Source organism: Cyprinodon tularosa, unplaced genomic scaffold, assembly GCF_016077235.1.
Source record: "Cyprinodon tularosa strain WSP-4 unplaced genomic scaffold, ASM1607723v1 ctg966, whole genome shotgun sequence".
NCBI lineage: Eukaryota > Metazoa > Chordata > Actinopteri > Cyprinodontiformes > Cyprinodontidae > Cyprinodon > Cyprinodon tularosa.
Genome location: NW_024039747.1, coordinates 34,321 through 49,488, shown reverse-complemented (window position 1 = coordinate 49,488; position 15,168 = coordinate 34,321). Strand labels below are relative to the sequence as shown.

At 34.4% G+C, this 15,168-nt stretch overlaps 1 protein-coding gene across 3 annotated transcripts; it reads left to right on the top strand.

The window, feature by feature from the left end:
• oscp1b (organic solute carrier partner 1b) lies at nt 1–14,320 on the top strand. Of its 3 annotated transcripts, none has more exons than XM_038275567.1 (11): nt 1–223; nt 533–574; nt 5,757–5,911; nt 6,390–6,557; nt 7,394–7,474; nt 7,575–7,678; nt 9,679–9,807; nt 10,379–10,448; nt 10,633–10,772; nt 10,890–10,953; nt 12,756–14,320. In XM_038275567.1, exons 1-11 carry the CDS (start codon nt 112–114, stop codon nt 12,873–12,875), a joined length of 1,185 nt encoding a protein of 394 aa, XP_038131495.1. In that variant the 5' UTR covers nt 1–111; the 3' UTR covers nt 12,876–14,320. The 3 variants fall into 3 exon arrangements, with proteins under 3 accessions (XP_038131495.1, XP_038131496.1, XP_038131497.1); XM_038275569.1 differs by lacking the exon at nt 533–574 and adding an exon at nt 2,570–2,648 and having other exon boundaries at nt 98–223; nt 12,756–14,319; XM_038275568.1 differs by lacking the exon at nt 533–574 and having other exon boundaries at nt 2–223; nt 12,756–14,316.
• The last annotated feature ends 848 nt before the right edge of the window (nt 14,321–15,168 follow it).

Here is a 15,168-nt window from a genome sequence, read left to right as displayed (position 1 = left end):
TTCTCGGCAGGCATGCGTTTCTCGGTATAACACCCCCTTCCTCAGAAGGAACTAGTTAGCCCTGTTCTTCAGTAAGCTTTAGCGGGAAGGTTTATCTCATCAGATTTGAACATGTCTACCAGGACCCTACCGCTGCTCTTTATCAATCTCGGTGGAGAAATGCTGTATATCCTGGACCAGCGGCTTCGAGCCCAGAATATACCCGCCGACAAAGCTAAAAAAGGTAGCAGCTATTCAGCTAACAGCAAACTCTCTGCATATCTGTGCTGCACTTAAACGTGAAGATACTGTAAACGGCTGACATTTTTTCTGTTCATTAAGCGGTCAATATATTTTAAATGTAGGTAATGTAGAAAAGGACAATTAACAGACAGCGAAGAGTTAACGGTCAATGTTTTGAGTTATTTTCCCCTCCTTTAGAGCACACCTCTGTCTCAGGATACATGTTACTGTCCTCTATTGGCAACAAATAAGAGTTAATTGATATTATTTTTAACATACCTTAATTTATGCATTTTCTTTTGACTAAAAGTTTCTACTGTAGCTGCCTGGATAGAGGAGGACAGAAAGAGAGGTATTGGTTGTAATGATGCACTTGTGCATTAGTTGCTCTTTGCACTGCTTTGGCCTAGCTGTTATAAATGCGCTATTTCAAACAATGGGCATTTGACTTATGAGCAATGCAGGATAGATTAGAGCTATTCAATGCTTTAATTTAAAAACTTTAGCTCCTATACATTACATGCAGTGATGTATTCCAATTATCTATTTGTCATTTGCTAGGATTAAGTATAAAAGCTAATTAAATTCCCAAATTCAGTATTTTGATTTATAAATCATGTCACAGTCTCTGCTTCAAACTGACCATATGACTGTTTATTTTTTTGTTTTGTTTCTCCAAATGTTTACATGTGATCACTGCTGCACTTTGAGGAATGGGAATGTCATGAGAGCTGTATACAAATGAAATTTCATTTTGTGTACACTCTGTGTATACAAAATCACAATAACGTTTGTATAAGTATAAGAAATGGGAATCAATGCAGCTGAGCAAGGATTGCATATAAAGTCTATTTAAAAACTGGGATTTTTTTCTGCTCTGGATTAAACTGCTCCAAAAGAACAGGCTGCATTCTGAACAAGCAAAGCCAGAGTCTTGCTTTGATGCAGTAATAAATAGTGTTGCACCGATACCAGCACTAAAATTGTGGTATTGGTATCAGTGATTACCAACAAATAGGGCACGATACCATTTTGAGAGACAAAAGTTTATTCAACTATTGTCACCTATTCCATGTAGGCAATAAAAAGTTCTACTGGATTCACTTTGTATTAGTCTTTTTCCTGCTTCACAAAGGTAGGCAGCAGCTTGACAAAGCCATGATGGTAATTATTTTACATCCAAGTAGTATGCAGTTCTTGATATATATACACACACATTGACTTCAAACAGATGGTATCGGTATCGGCCAATACTGCACAGCCAGATATCCGTGGCCAAAAAATGGCATTTGTGCAACACTAGAATCTTGTAGCGCCCGCTGCCAACTATCGGTGGATTTAATCTTCAGGTCGTTAACATTTCTGTATTGAAATCGTTTTTAATTCTTCCTATTTTACATCCTAATTTTCTGAAAAACTGAATTTGGGTTTTCACCAGATATGCCATTATCATCAGAACAAACACAAATACACACTTGAAATACGTCCCACTGTGGGGCTGCAACAAATGGTAATATTACTAACCGACAAATCCGGTTATTATTTTTTAAGTTATTCTGTTAATGATCAGATTTTTTATACAAAATTCAAACAAGGTGAAACTTAAACTATACCTCTTTCTTCTGGATCAAGTTTACTTCCTTTAAATATTACTTAGATCCCTAACGCATATTTTGTACAGTTTGTCTAATTTATGCTCCGAGTTAGATTATTATTTTTTTTTTTTCAGTAAATTTCGTATTTAAGAGTCTGTTTACCTGAGTTAATAATTAATAAACTTCTAAATAAATTGAACTCTCGCACTATGGGTAAATATTGTATAGATAAACTTTAGAAATAAAAAACAGAAAATATAATATATATTTTAGACTTATACAACTTTTATTGTCATTTTGTGTACACATTGTATAGAAAACAAAAAAAAAATTTTTGTACAGCTGTCATGACATTTCCATATGTTAAAGTGCGGCACTTGATGTGTGCATTTTAATGATCTAATTTATTTAAATGAGACATTCAGAACATATTTGTTCAGAAATGCCTTTTGATTGTGTCTGTCAGTCAAATAAGTGGCTAAGTTACCAAAACATTAATGCTTATTACAAACTTACTGTTATATGAGACTGAATTATGTAACTGCTTTACAATATATCTTGTCAGCTAGCTATTAGTGAAATTTAAAAGGGTTCAAAATTTCCAACGTTCCGTGTTGGCTTTTAATTGCTTCAAATATTAGCACCTAATTACGCATAAGTATGTCCTAATTTACACCAAAAAGTATTGTTTTTGCTATCTGCATATGTTGCCGTCTTTTTCTAAATTCATCATATATTCATTTTCGATTCAGCAGGAAAAGGCGTGGGCTGATATCAGGGTTATGATAACTCTTTATTCGGAAATACCACAATATCTGAATATCTACACAAGTATGTAAAACAAAACCAACCATCTAACAAGGAGCAGCCATTATTCATTTACTCAAACAAAGTTATATAAAATGAATTATTACATTTGTAAAACATTTTGTGATTTAGATTCTTTTTTTGTGTATTGATTTATGTAAAAACATGGACGTAAACACCTGCTAAATGTTATGATTTGAATTGCAAACTGCATAGAATGTTAGACCTTTTAGCTCTTTATAGAGTTTTGATCAAGCTGATATCAGCAGGTTGCTGATATAGCTTTCAGCTCCAGCCTGCAGCTGGACAGATATGCCGCTTACCAAATGTTTCAAAATAGCCTTTATGCAATATGCATACGTTTTTAACCCCATAAATGTCTGGGGTGGTAACGAATAGAAACATTTCCAAACAGCTAAATATGTCTTTCTTGTAAGTGAAGGAGAAGTGTAGAACCATTTTAATGTACCCAGCTGACCACAAATGGAAGGTGGGAAAACACTATTATGCAATGCACACTACGTACACAAAGGGAAAATTCTGCTATATCCAGCAGCTTCTGTGGTGTTTGGTCAAAAGACTTTATAGGGCAAGTTAGTGTTTTTGATCACTTACAAATGGAGTCCCCCCCGTCTCTCAGTGAGGTCTAGAAGCACAAGATCTATATCCATTCATCCATTAAGCAAAGATACTGCTACATGTCTGGACATCTTATCTTGCCATTTGACCAATTAAATGAGCCTTGAATTATATATTACCTGCCTTAAATTAAGTTGGGAAAAAGGTTAAAGAGTAAAAAAAAAGCTAAAAAGCTAATTGAAAAGTTATAAAGTTAATAAGACTAGTTAACAATTATATTTAGGTTTATAAACTAAAAAAATTAAAGTGCCAGTATCAGCATTAATGCCTCTAAGGTTATGTTAGACACAAAAAAAATGTTTTTCACTCTGAGTGTTTTTCATGAATTTCTTATAGAAGCACTTTTGTTATTTTTCTTAATATATTCGGGGAAGTTTGCATTTCTTATTACATTGACATTATTTTTTGCCATCAAAATATCCATAATTTTTTATTAAATAACACTATTGGCTTGAATTTTTTATTTTCAAAGTATTTCACTGAGTGTCCTATAAAGGCTTAAACGCTTGCAAAAACAAATGAAAAATAATAGAAAATGTACTTATTTTGAAACTTAAACTTTCTAAAACCATTACATACCTTTTATACTGATTACTATGAAGGTAATCATAGCAATACCCATTATATGGTCCAATCAAAAAACAATGTTACCTCAATTTAAAAAGTTGCTTTAAACAAAAAAGACTGCACTTCTATCAAATAAAACATTTTCAATCAAAGAAAAGCAGTGTTCGAATGTATTTTTTTTGAGTCTCAAATATATTTTTGCATTCAAATACTTTTGTTCTTTGATTGAAATTTTTTTTTTTATTGAAGTGAAGATTCTTTTATTTGAAAATATCTTTTTTGATTGAAGCAACCTTTTTTTTGATTGAATAATAAAGAAACTAATCTACCTTCATAGATTACTGGCTCTTGCATACATAAGACAAATTTTGCCTAACTTACGTTTATGTACATTTTCAAAGTTTTTAGATCTGCTATGATTATTCTATTTAAATTAAATTAAATTTAACTAAATTAAATTTAGTTGCTACAAATAGAGCTATTTGACTGAACTGTATAATGTATCATAATGCATAGTGCTGGTCATACAATTAGAATATAATTAAAAAGGTCATTTATTTCAGAAATTCCATTCCAGTTGTTAAACTTGGACATTATATTAAGTTATTACACAGTATATATTTCCCGGGTTTATGTGTTTTATGATATAACTGACAAATAATTGAAAAATATTTAATTTGAATATTATATACAGGTCCAATAATGAAGACACCTGGTGCCACACTATTCGGCTTATTAACTCAAAACGCCTCCAAAGGCCTTTAAATGGTCTCTGTGTATTTATATGTCACACAATCATGGGGAAAACTGCTGACTTGACAGATGTCCAAGACAACCATTGACATGCCTGTATAAATTATTTTTATTGGGGTCATTGCAACTACAAGAAAAGTTTAAATCAGAGGGAACCAGACTTTCACACAGTTCTGCTAAACATAACATGTCAGGGAATTTCAAACCCTACAACACAGTCAGAGAAAAACTGCTTCACTCCAAGTAGGAGTGTAAATCATATCCATTATGGCGATTCAATTCAGTATCAGTTTCCTGACCCAACGATTCGATAGTTTTCGATACTCAAGAATACACCACGATACGATTCAATTTTATTGTCTTTTGTTGTTTTGTTTTTTTACCTTACAGGCAAGAAAATGTTTAAAAATTTGAAATAAATCAATAAAAGCTGTAATATCGTTATGCATTTTATTTGAGAAACAAGAGCAAATAACAGAAGTTGCAAAGTTGTACTCTACCTTGGCCTGTGAAAACCTCAATCACTGAAAAATAATAATGCCTCTGTGTTATAGATTCTGAAAAGCCTCGCATCAAAAAATACTGCAAGCGGAACAAGGGTAGTGGCTAAAGGAAGCGAGATAGGAGGGCAAAATAGGTTTAGCGCCACCACATCACAGGAGTCAGAATTACGTCCAGGAGCAAATGGATAAAAGTAGACCGGAGGGAGGAGAAAAAAAACACGAATCAATACTCTTGCAGACGTGTCGATGCATCGGATCGTCGGCTTTTGATTGAAGCATCAGTACAAAATTATTGTTATTTATACCCCTATCCAGTGCAGTGCAGACTGTTCGGACTCCAATATTAGAAAAAACCAACCAATAACTATACAGACACATGTGACTGTTTAAGATTCGTAAAATCCCTTTGCGCTCATTACTAAATAAAATCAAGACCATTATTATTTTTTTTTATTGTAGCTATCTTAAAACCTGCTGCCAGGTAGGCAACTGCTAATCTTTCGTCATGCTGCTGCTTTTTTAGGCCCTTTGGGTTTAGGTTTTGGATAAAATCTCTTCTGCAAACCTATAGTGCAAATCTGCCTGCTTCTCAGTTTCTAATGCCAAAAAGGCTCTTTTAATTTCAGTTTAAATTATCTAAATGCTCTTTTCTATTTCTTTACCTGATCAGTTATGAATGATATCATCACCACCATGTTCAACAAAAAGTTTCTGGAGGAGCTTTTTAAGCCACAGGAGCTTTATTCAAAGAAGGCCCTACGGACCGTTTTCGACAGACTGGCCCATGCATCCATAATGAGACTCAATCAAGCTAGTATGGACAAGGTAATACTTTACTTTATTGTTTATCTCCGACAGCAAACCTTATTAAAAATTCACATTGGTTAAATTTACTATAGATGTTCGATACAGTGCCTAGTGACTTCAAATGATGAACCAACACAAAGTATCGCTTTATTGTGATTTGGCAAGAAAATTTTAGCAGGTGTTCACCCTTTTTCATAATGTGTCATAATAAAAATCTAAGGATTTTTTTATGAATCATAAAAATTGAAATAATTGTAAAGCTAACGAAAAAGTAGATTTTTTTCCCTTTTATATTTACTAATACAAAAAAAAAGCATTCGTTTAGATACTATAAATGCATTCAGGTGTTTACATGAATCTACTAAGGTTATTTCCTTTTTATTTGCATCAGACTGCATTTCACCACTAGTATGTGGCTCCCCCTGCTGTTTATTGTGAGACTGACTGAACTGACTTTTGAGGAGGAAGTCATATTTGCTCATTTCCTTCTTCACAGCTCTATGACCTGATGACCATGGCCTTCAAATACCAGGTGCTTCTCTGTCCCCGACCTAAAGACATCCTGCTAGTCTCCTTCAACCACATGGATGCAATAAAAGACTTTGTGAAAGATGCTCCCACCATTCTGGGTCAGGTTGATGAAACCTACCAGCAACTCATAGAGGTACAGAGGATGAAAGTGTAACACAAGATCTTAATGCTGATAACAGGGAGCAGATAAGGTTATGGCTTCAGACTTAATCCAGTTTATTGTGTAACGTGATACCTTGCACTGGAAAAACTATCAAGAAATCAGTAAAAATGTCTAAAATGAATTGCATTTACCCTTCATTTGAGTCGGTAAATGAGATAGTTTGCCAATGGAATTAGTATTTTTACTCTTAAAATAAGAAAATTGGATAATATGCACTTGAAATAAGACAATTCAATTGTGTTTTCTTATTTTAAGTGTAAATTGTCTCATTCCTTTGGCAAAATGTCTGTTTTACCTCCTTAATCCAAGAACAAAAGCGCTTATTTTAAGACAAAATGACTCATCTAGATTTCAATTTTTTCCAGTGGGACTTTATCGTCTCCAAACGTGGCAACAATGCGAGTGGATGAGGGACAAATGCTAATAAATCATCCGTGTAAAGACGCACTTGTAGTTCTTCTTGACCCCTAAGTATCCCTTTATTGTCCTTTTTTTTTCTCCTTAATTGTTCACCAGTAAAGTGTTTATAAAGATATTAAACAAGGGGCTAAGAAAATGACTGAGTACCACACGATAAACCAAAATGCGACCAAAAATCTACACTTTCTTAAAGCTGAGAAGAGAAATCTCTGTTCAGCCTTATCATCCTTCTCTCTATCCAAACATATGGTGACTACAGGCTCTTACTTCAGCCACATCTATCAGTTACCCGATGCTGTCAGAGGAAGAGTGGTTTTATTGATAAATCCTGTCTTTATTTGGTGTTTAATACTTATACTAATTTACTTTTTATTTTCTCTTCTCAGATGTATACACCATTGTCTAATGGTGATTTCCAGCTGATTAGGCAAACTCTTCTTATTTTCTTCCAAGACATGCATATAAGGGTAATTATTTTAGTTCATGTTTTGTAAATCCTTGTTAGATTTTATATTTTAATTTTCAGAGCATTTTCACAAGATTTTCCTGCTGTTTTCTCTTTTTAAGGTGTCTATATTCCTGAAGGACAAGGTGCAGAACTCAAATGGCCGTTTTGTGCTTCCTACTAGTGGTCCTGTGCCCCGAGGAACCCAAATTCCTGGCTTGATAAGGTATTAAAATCATTCAAACTTACTTCTGACTTTATTTAATTTAAAGTGGCTTTATCACATACCACGACTATGAGAAATTAGCAAACTCGTATTCATCTTCAAATAAAACAATATATGCTAAGTTTGTGCTCATAGTGTTTACCTAGTGCTTTTCGAGCCTGGAAAGAATTTCGTCTGAGCGAGATCAGTGCACATAAGCATGGCCGCACCTCGTCACCTCTTATATGACCAAATTGGAAACTTGAACAAAGGGGAATGTTTTACACCATAAATACTTCATACACTTTTGTCACTGTTTGTAACAGCTTAAGAACACAATGCTTTCACTAGTATCCCTATAAAGCCGGACAAACACTGTATGATATTTCCAATTGTTGCACGCAGCTACAGCTCAAACTGTACCCATGAAACTGCAGGGTTTAAAAGTTCACAGCTTACAACTAGGGCTGGGTAAAAAAATTGATTTAATCGATTTTAAATCGATTCCTTTACATTTTTGCAAAATCGATGTCTAGGGAATCAGATCGATTCATTATAGTGACCTGTGAGACGTTCACATTCAAATAAGCAGGAAAGATGCACTCAAGATGACTTCAAGCCAGACAGCTGCAAATATAGCCAATAGGTTGACTGAAGACATTAACAAATGGGGGCTGACCAGAAAACACCCCGTAGTTGTTACAGACAACGCTGCAAATATGGTTTGTACAGTGGAGCTAATGCAGCTCATGCATGTCTGCTGTTTTCCGCTGTGTCACATCTGCTTGCTCGTGTAAGGCTTCACTTTTTGACTTTTCACAAACAAGTTTGCACTTATGAGACTTATGTTCATATCTCACGTTTAAACTGTCTGTTTACAAGTTTGCTTTTTGTGTTTAATGTGACAGGAAAAAACAAAATACATGAGTATTTTGGAACACAGTTGAACCACTTTCATTATTGTAGAAACAGATCGAATCGAAATCAATCGATTTAGAACTGTATGAATCAAAATCGAATCGATTCAGGACTTTGGCGAAAATACCCAGCCTTATTCACAACTTATGTTCTTACATTTTATGGCCTGATGCGACCTACCTGCTCACACTGCACGTCCAAAAACCGCAGGTCAGACTCGGCGTCCAAAGATGGCGCTGTTCGGACTCATTAATCTGGAAGATTGAGAAGAACTCCCTTGTTTGCAAATGCGCAATGCTCAAAGTTCTGACGACGGCCGAATTAATTTTAAACATGTTTTGTTTTCTCCTGACCTTATGATACCTGATCTGGAGGTGGTCGTAAGAGGCAGATCGCCCCTTGTTACCCCCTGTATGCTAAACGACGCATGACGCATCCAAAAAATTCTCGCAAGACTGGAAAATTGGCCCAACAAGGGCAAAAAATCGTACAGTGTATGCCCGGCTTAAGGACGCCCTGTACTCTGATTGCTCCTGAAGCTTTAGCTCCCGCTTAACTGAAAAACAATGTTCCTATTCTGAGTGCTATTTATGCCTTATTCTACTTGGCACCCAATAATATTTTCACTTTTTTATTTTTATCTTAACTCTCTGTTGCTTTAGGCAAAAGATTCCATCACTTCTTAGTGTTTACTCATTGCATACATGTGTATGTGACGGTAAACAAATAATATTGTTTTGTTTGCTTGTAAATAGAGCAAAAATAAACTGTGAAACAGAAATAAAACGTAACGAGCCAACAAGGTGTCATGTTATTAGAAGACTTCTTGTATGGAACCGGAGTGAGCTACTGGCATAGAAATCTGTAGTCATTATATGTGACTAGGCTCATTCAACATAGTCACTTTAAATTGATTTTAATTCCCCATGCCTCCATGTAGAGAAGAACTGTTTTGTGATGTAATTAATTTCCCAATTTGTATGGTTCTGAAATCTGATTATATATACTCTTAAGTGAAACTGCTGAGAAAAAAAACTAAACTTGGCATTCCAAAATCTTGAGTGTTTTCTATTAATAATGCATGTTTTCTGTCTTATTTTCAGGATTTTTAGCTGCGCTGGTGAGGAGTTGACCAGACTGCAGTTTCATAACGGAGGAAACTATAGCTCTGCACTTCGGGAAGGTTCTTTTGAGATTTTTGGAGATAGAGTTACAAAGCTTGGGACAAACATGTAAGACGCCTCATTAACCAGAAGGATGTAGGTTAATGATTAAAATCATAAGAAAAGGGCTTGGCAAAGATAATTTCTTAAACTATAAAATCATGCTAATAATGCTTCCCAAAAACTGAAACTATTTTCTAATTTTCTGGCTGGCTGATTTAAAATTGAACTAATAGCAACTCATTAGTCCATCTATAATGCAGAGAAGAAGACAATCTGTTGTCCTCTTTTATCGCTTAGTCAAAGGAAGAGTTAGAAGTCTATTTGTTACATTCAGGAGAAAATTAATGTATCAGAATAATATCCTGATGAAATGAAGCATATCAAGGAAATTTGATATTTTTCAAAATGTTGAAGGTCTACCCTACTGAATGGAGGAAATGACACTAACCATGCAGTCTAAAGTCATACTTTTATAAAATAAAAAATATATAAAATATCCTATTTTGTATGGTTTAGTGGCATAAATACATAGTTTATTGTTAAAGTTAGATTTAGCAGATCTTTTACATGTTTGCATTCTCTATTACAGATTTAAATATTATCAATTTGTTCATATTATCATCTTGTTTGTATTCAGGTACAGTGTAAGTCGCCCTGTTGAAACACATATGTCTGGCACATCTAAAAGTTCTGCTCAGCACACAAAGGTAAGAAAAAAAATTGAATATTCAGTTTTACCAGATTGAGGCAAATGTTGTCTTTTCAATTTCGACAGTTAATAAAGTTTTTGTTTTTTATACTCACTTTATGAGCATCTGGAGAAGGAACATATAAGTAACAAGTTAAAGAAAAGGTATATGCTGAAATGAGAAAACAATTGCTTGTCAACAGGTCAATGCTGCCCCAAACCCTCTGGCCAAAGAGGAACTAAATCTGTTGGCCAGGTTAATGGGAGGGCTGGAAGTTCAGAAACCAGGAAGCGCAGACACTGGTTTCCGGGTAAATCTATTTGCCACGGATGAAGAGGAAGAGTGAGTGTCCTAATATGTGTTCTGCAAATTTCAGCTGTTTTTATTTTTCAATGTTGGATCTTTGATGCTATTTCAAAACATTTAAAAAATAACCATTTAACTCGTCCTTTTTGACAGAGAAGCATTAATATCAAGACCGGATGAGCTTTCATATGGAGTCATAAACATCCAAGCAACGAAGGTAAATAACTCAGGATATCATAACAGTCTGCACGGTATTTTAACGGTAATCTGAATTCCAGTCATTTTCCACACTAAATAGACAGTTTGTTTTTTCAGACATTTCCTTTTGGTTTTAGACTGTTATTAACTGCTGTGGTTAGACTGTTTGCTATTTTATCTTTATGTCTTAAACTTTGATGTTTTGTTTTTAGTATAATCCGATTTTAGATTTAGTTTAATCTGATTTTTATATCTTGTTCTTCAAACAAGTAAGGCAGAAGAGGAAAACAGCATGTGGCATAGAGTGGATTTTATCTTGGGCGTCCTCCAAGAAGCCAAGAAGCCAAATTTAGCAAAATCCTTTGACATTGACGAGTCTACCGGACCAGCTGCAGGTGCCTTGCAGTTGTGTAAAAAATACTTCAGTAAAAGATAAAAGAGGCTTTGATTTATGAATAAATATTTTATTTTACGAATATAAATCTGAATAGTATGATGTAAACATATGGTTGCCTCCCTTTATCCTGATACACTGAAATAAAATCAAGAGCCACCATTTTTACTGAAAGTTAAGAGAAAGTTTAAAGTTCATCTGTGTTTAGAGGCTATTTAAAAATGTGTTTTAACCAGCATCTGATGAAAAAGCAATATCACAAGCTATCGATATGTCACAGTACCTTTTAATCTGCCATCTGAGTACGGACAATACATGCATGGTGCAACACATCATGACATGGCCATCCACCAACACTGGTAGGCCAAGCAAGCTGGGCATCAACCAGGGAAGGTTAACATCACTGCTCAGGTGGGAGAATCTGGGGTGATCTCCACAATCATGAACATAATGGAAAGATGGCAAAAGGAAAAAAAACTATACTTGATAAAAAGGAGTTTGTTATGCAGTTTACCAGCAGCAATGAAGACACACTAAATATTTTCAAAAAGGTGCTCCAGGTAACTCCAACCAAAACTGGACTTTGAAGGTACATACTCACGTTATCTGATGTTTTATAAATGTATAAGCCATTAACTCTCTAGTTGCAAATTATGTTTTTATGACAAATTACTGCTGTTGTAATATATATTTTTTTTACTTTGTTTTTGCTCAGTTTGTTAGTAAATATAGCCTTTCAGTTTATATTAAATAATTGTACGCATGTGCAGGACCGTCATTTAGGTCATATGTTATTGTTATGGTAAACAAGCCGAAGCAATGGAAGCAAGTGAGTGTGAAACCCCCAACATACTTGTGAAAAAAAGAGAAAAGACTTAGATCAATTGTAAAAAGGCACAAGAACGTTTAATTCCAAGAGGGATAAAAATCAAACTTTCTGAAGACACTCTACCTTTGGTGATGCATGATTTGGGCAGCCTTATGCTTTCAGGTTGCTTCTTTTTATCAGCAGGGACAAGTATAATGTGAAATACAGAGCAGTCATGCACAAAAATATTGCACCACAACCACAACGTTGGTGGAGACATACGGAAGAATATTTGCAAATCTTGTTGCGCCCATAGGGGGCTTACAAAAGTCTGATGGTTCTTGATGATGCTTGAAATACTTTAAAGATTTGTGTTTCTAAAACAGATCATTCTGTATCCTATTGTTATATTGCATCATAATGAAAATACTCTTTTATGGATGTGAAAGTTTTTGCCACATGCTATATGCTTTTTTTCTTCCCTAATAAGCAACATGCTTGATTGGAATAAAATCGATCAGGGATGTGAAACTTTCTCTGTTAAACAGGATTTAATACATTAAGATTCCATATCATTGGCAGCCCTAGATAATGACTGTCAGATTGCTGTGTGTTTCAGGATCAGCAGGCCAACGCAGAACTGGCCAAGATCATGGAAGAGTTTACAGAGCCTGGAGATCAGTCTACAAGTGGCAGCAGCAAAGGGGACGACCTTTTGGCCATGATGGACGGTTTGTGATGTGATCACGCAGCCAGAAATCCCAAAAGTAGGGTCTAAACTTCCGAAGATCAGCCTGCACTGTGGTTTTAACCTGCAAATAACCTGCATCAAGCTCACATTCACCCACAAGAAGTCGTTCTTGTAGTGATTGTAAGGAGCCTATGTGGGCAAAGGGCCGCCGTTGGTCAAGCGGATGTGTTTTTGCAATCAACAGAAAGAAAGTACTGTGAGGAAAGCTGCACTAAGTTGTGGTAAGTTTTCTGTAAACTTAGGAGAATTACATGTTTTTAAAGGAGAAACTATTGCTTTGTATGTATGAATAGATTGAACATGTGCTTGTTGTAATAGTATTTGATTTTTCACACAGTCTAAATAAAGTACACATTCCTTTTATTTCATGCATTATTATGTACTCTAAGTTAAGTGTCAGCAATAGATGTAACTCTAGCACTTTATGACTGATTTTAAAATGCATTGAGGGTTTATATTACTTATTTTTTTTCTAAAACTAGTGCTAGTCTTGGGTTTTGGTGTGGTTTTATTTTTATTATTTATTTTTCATAAATACAGCCCCACTAGTATACAGAAATATGTTCTTTTATTACTTCTAGCTGGATATCTAACAAATGCACTTTATAGAAATTTCAAAACTCATTACAATTTGTTGGTATTCTGGATGAAGTCAACTTTTAACATTCAGTACATTTTAACTGGATTGAGTTTACTGTTAAGCTTAAGAAGGGTGTTGTTTTAAAGATACTGATTGGTTTTAATGTGAGGACAAGGTTTGGGTCAAAGATTTATACACTCACAAACAAAGCATTAACGGCTTTAGGAAAGGTGTAGTAAAGGACACTGAGATTCTGGAACATATATATACAACCCTTTGGAAACTGTAGAATAAGAAAACATGTAATTTCTGTTGGGAATAATGGTCAAGTATGGGTTGTATATATTGTATTCCCTGTACACTTTTGATCTCGTTTAAAGTCAAGAAAATCTACAAATAATACAAGTTGTATTATCAGTGCACCTGAAAAAGGAGCAATTTCACTAAATTCCTAAAAGTTTCAATATGACATTAATTTTCTCAATAACTATGTAAACTTTCCCTCAGCTTGGTGTCTTTATATACAGAAAGGTGTTGTTTTCTTCCTTTTCTACAAGTCAAAAATGACATATTTCTGAAATTAGAGGAATCCAATTTGTCCTTTTACTATTTGGTTTAAGCTCCTTAAGATGTTTATTATGGTAATAAATGTTTCGTCTACACAGTTTCTTCTACAGTAAAATAGTTTAAAAGTTTAATGTTTCAAAAACTGTTCCACTACAGCGTGATGTAAAGTAATGTTTAGATTCAGCTCAACAATGTGTTTTTTTTGTGGGTTTCTTTTTTTTTTTAAATACAGGAATGCAATATGAGAAACCGTCTTAATATGTACATATTTTTATAGAAAAATATTTATTAAATTAAATTTTCTTCTGTCCTGAAAAATTGTTGCATTTCCTAAGTTAACAACTTATTCACACATATCAACAACACATATCTCATAGATTTATTTTTGGACATTGTAATGATTATGACTAATGGAAACCTGAGATGTAGTTCCTCGAATATTTTTTTATAGAAATTTTGTGTTATGTTCTCATAGGAAGAGTGCACTTTGCATGCTAAAGATTTAAAAGCTTGTATGTATCAATATGTAAAGAACTTAAATGTAAAGTTGACTGAAAGTACAAAGTATGATAGAAAAAAAGGAGCACAACCAACAGAAATATCTGCAGCATATAGAGGATAAGAACTCCATGCACAAGGATTGTACCGCTGCTGGAATTAGTTCTTTTTATAATCTGTTTACTCCTGGCTTCCCTATGCTAACCCTGTTTGTTGTGCCATTGCTGCTTTATCCCAATGAAACATTGGGAAAGAAGAGGAACTTTAGCCGACAATTTTGGCAACCTTTTCATGACACCACAGCAGTGCCACAGGCTTTTAGCCTTCATGACATACTGCCTGATGCAATAAATCATGCCAAAGGGGATCCCTACTATACCATATTACTGATATACAACACACTGACATGCTTCTAAAGGGGGATAACAATTTTGACAAACTTTGTGTATTGGTTCTCTATCAAGTTAATATTTTCATAAAAATGTTTATGGCGTTTCAAATAAATGTGAGATATAAACATCAACATCAAAAATAAGCATTTCCAAGGCATGACTGTGTATAAAATATAAAAAATAACAAGTTTTAGTATTAATATAGACTGCTTTGTTTTAGAGTTGATTGAAAATTAACTTAAAT

What these genes read in the sequence shown, in the direction of transcription:
- oscp1b (XM_038275567.1), top strand. Translation starts at nt 112, where the DNA reads ATGTCTACCAGGACCCTACCGCTGCTCTTTATCAATCTCGGTGGAGAA. An exon ending in AGAGGAGGACAGAAAGAGAG is followed by an intron (nt 575 to 5,756) that starts GTATTGGTTGTA and finishes TTACCTGATCAG; the next exon opens with TTATGAATGATATCATCACC. An exon ending in ACAAAGCTTGGGACAAACAT is followed by an intron (nt 9,808 to 10,378) that starts GTAAGACGCCTC and finishes GTTTGTATTCAG; the next exon opens with GTACAGTGTAAGTCGCCCTG.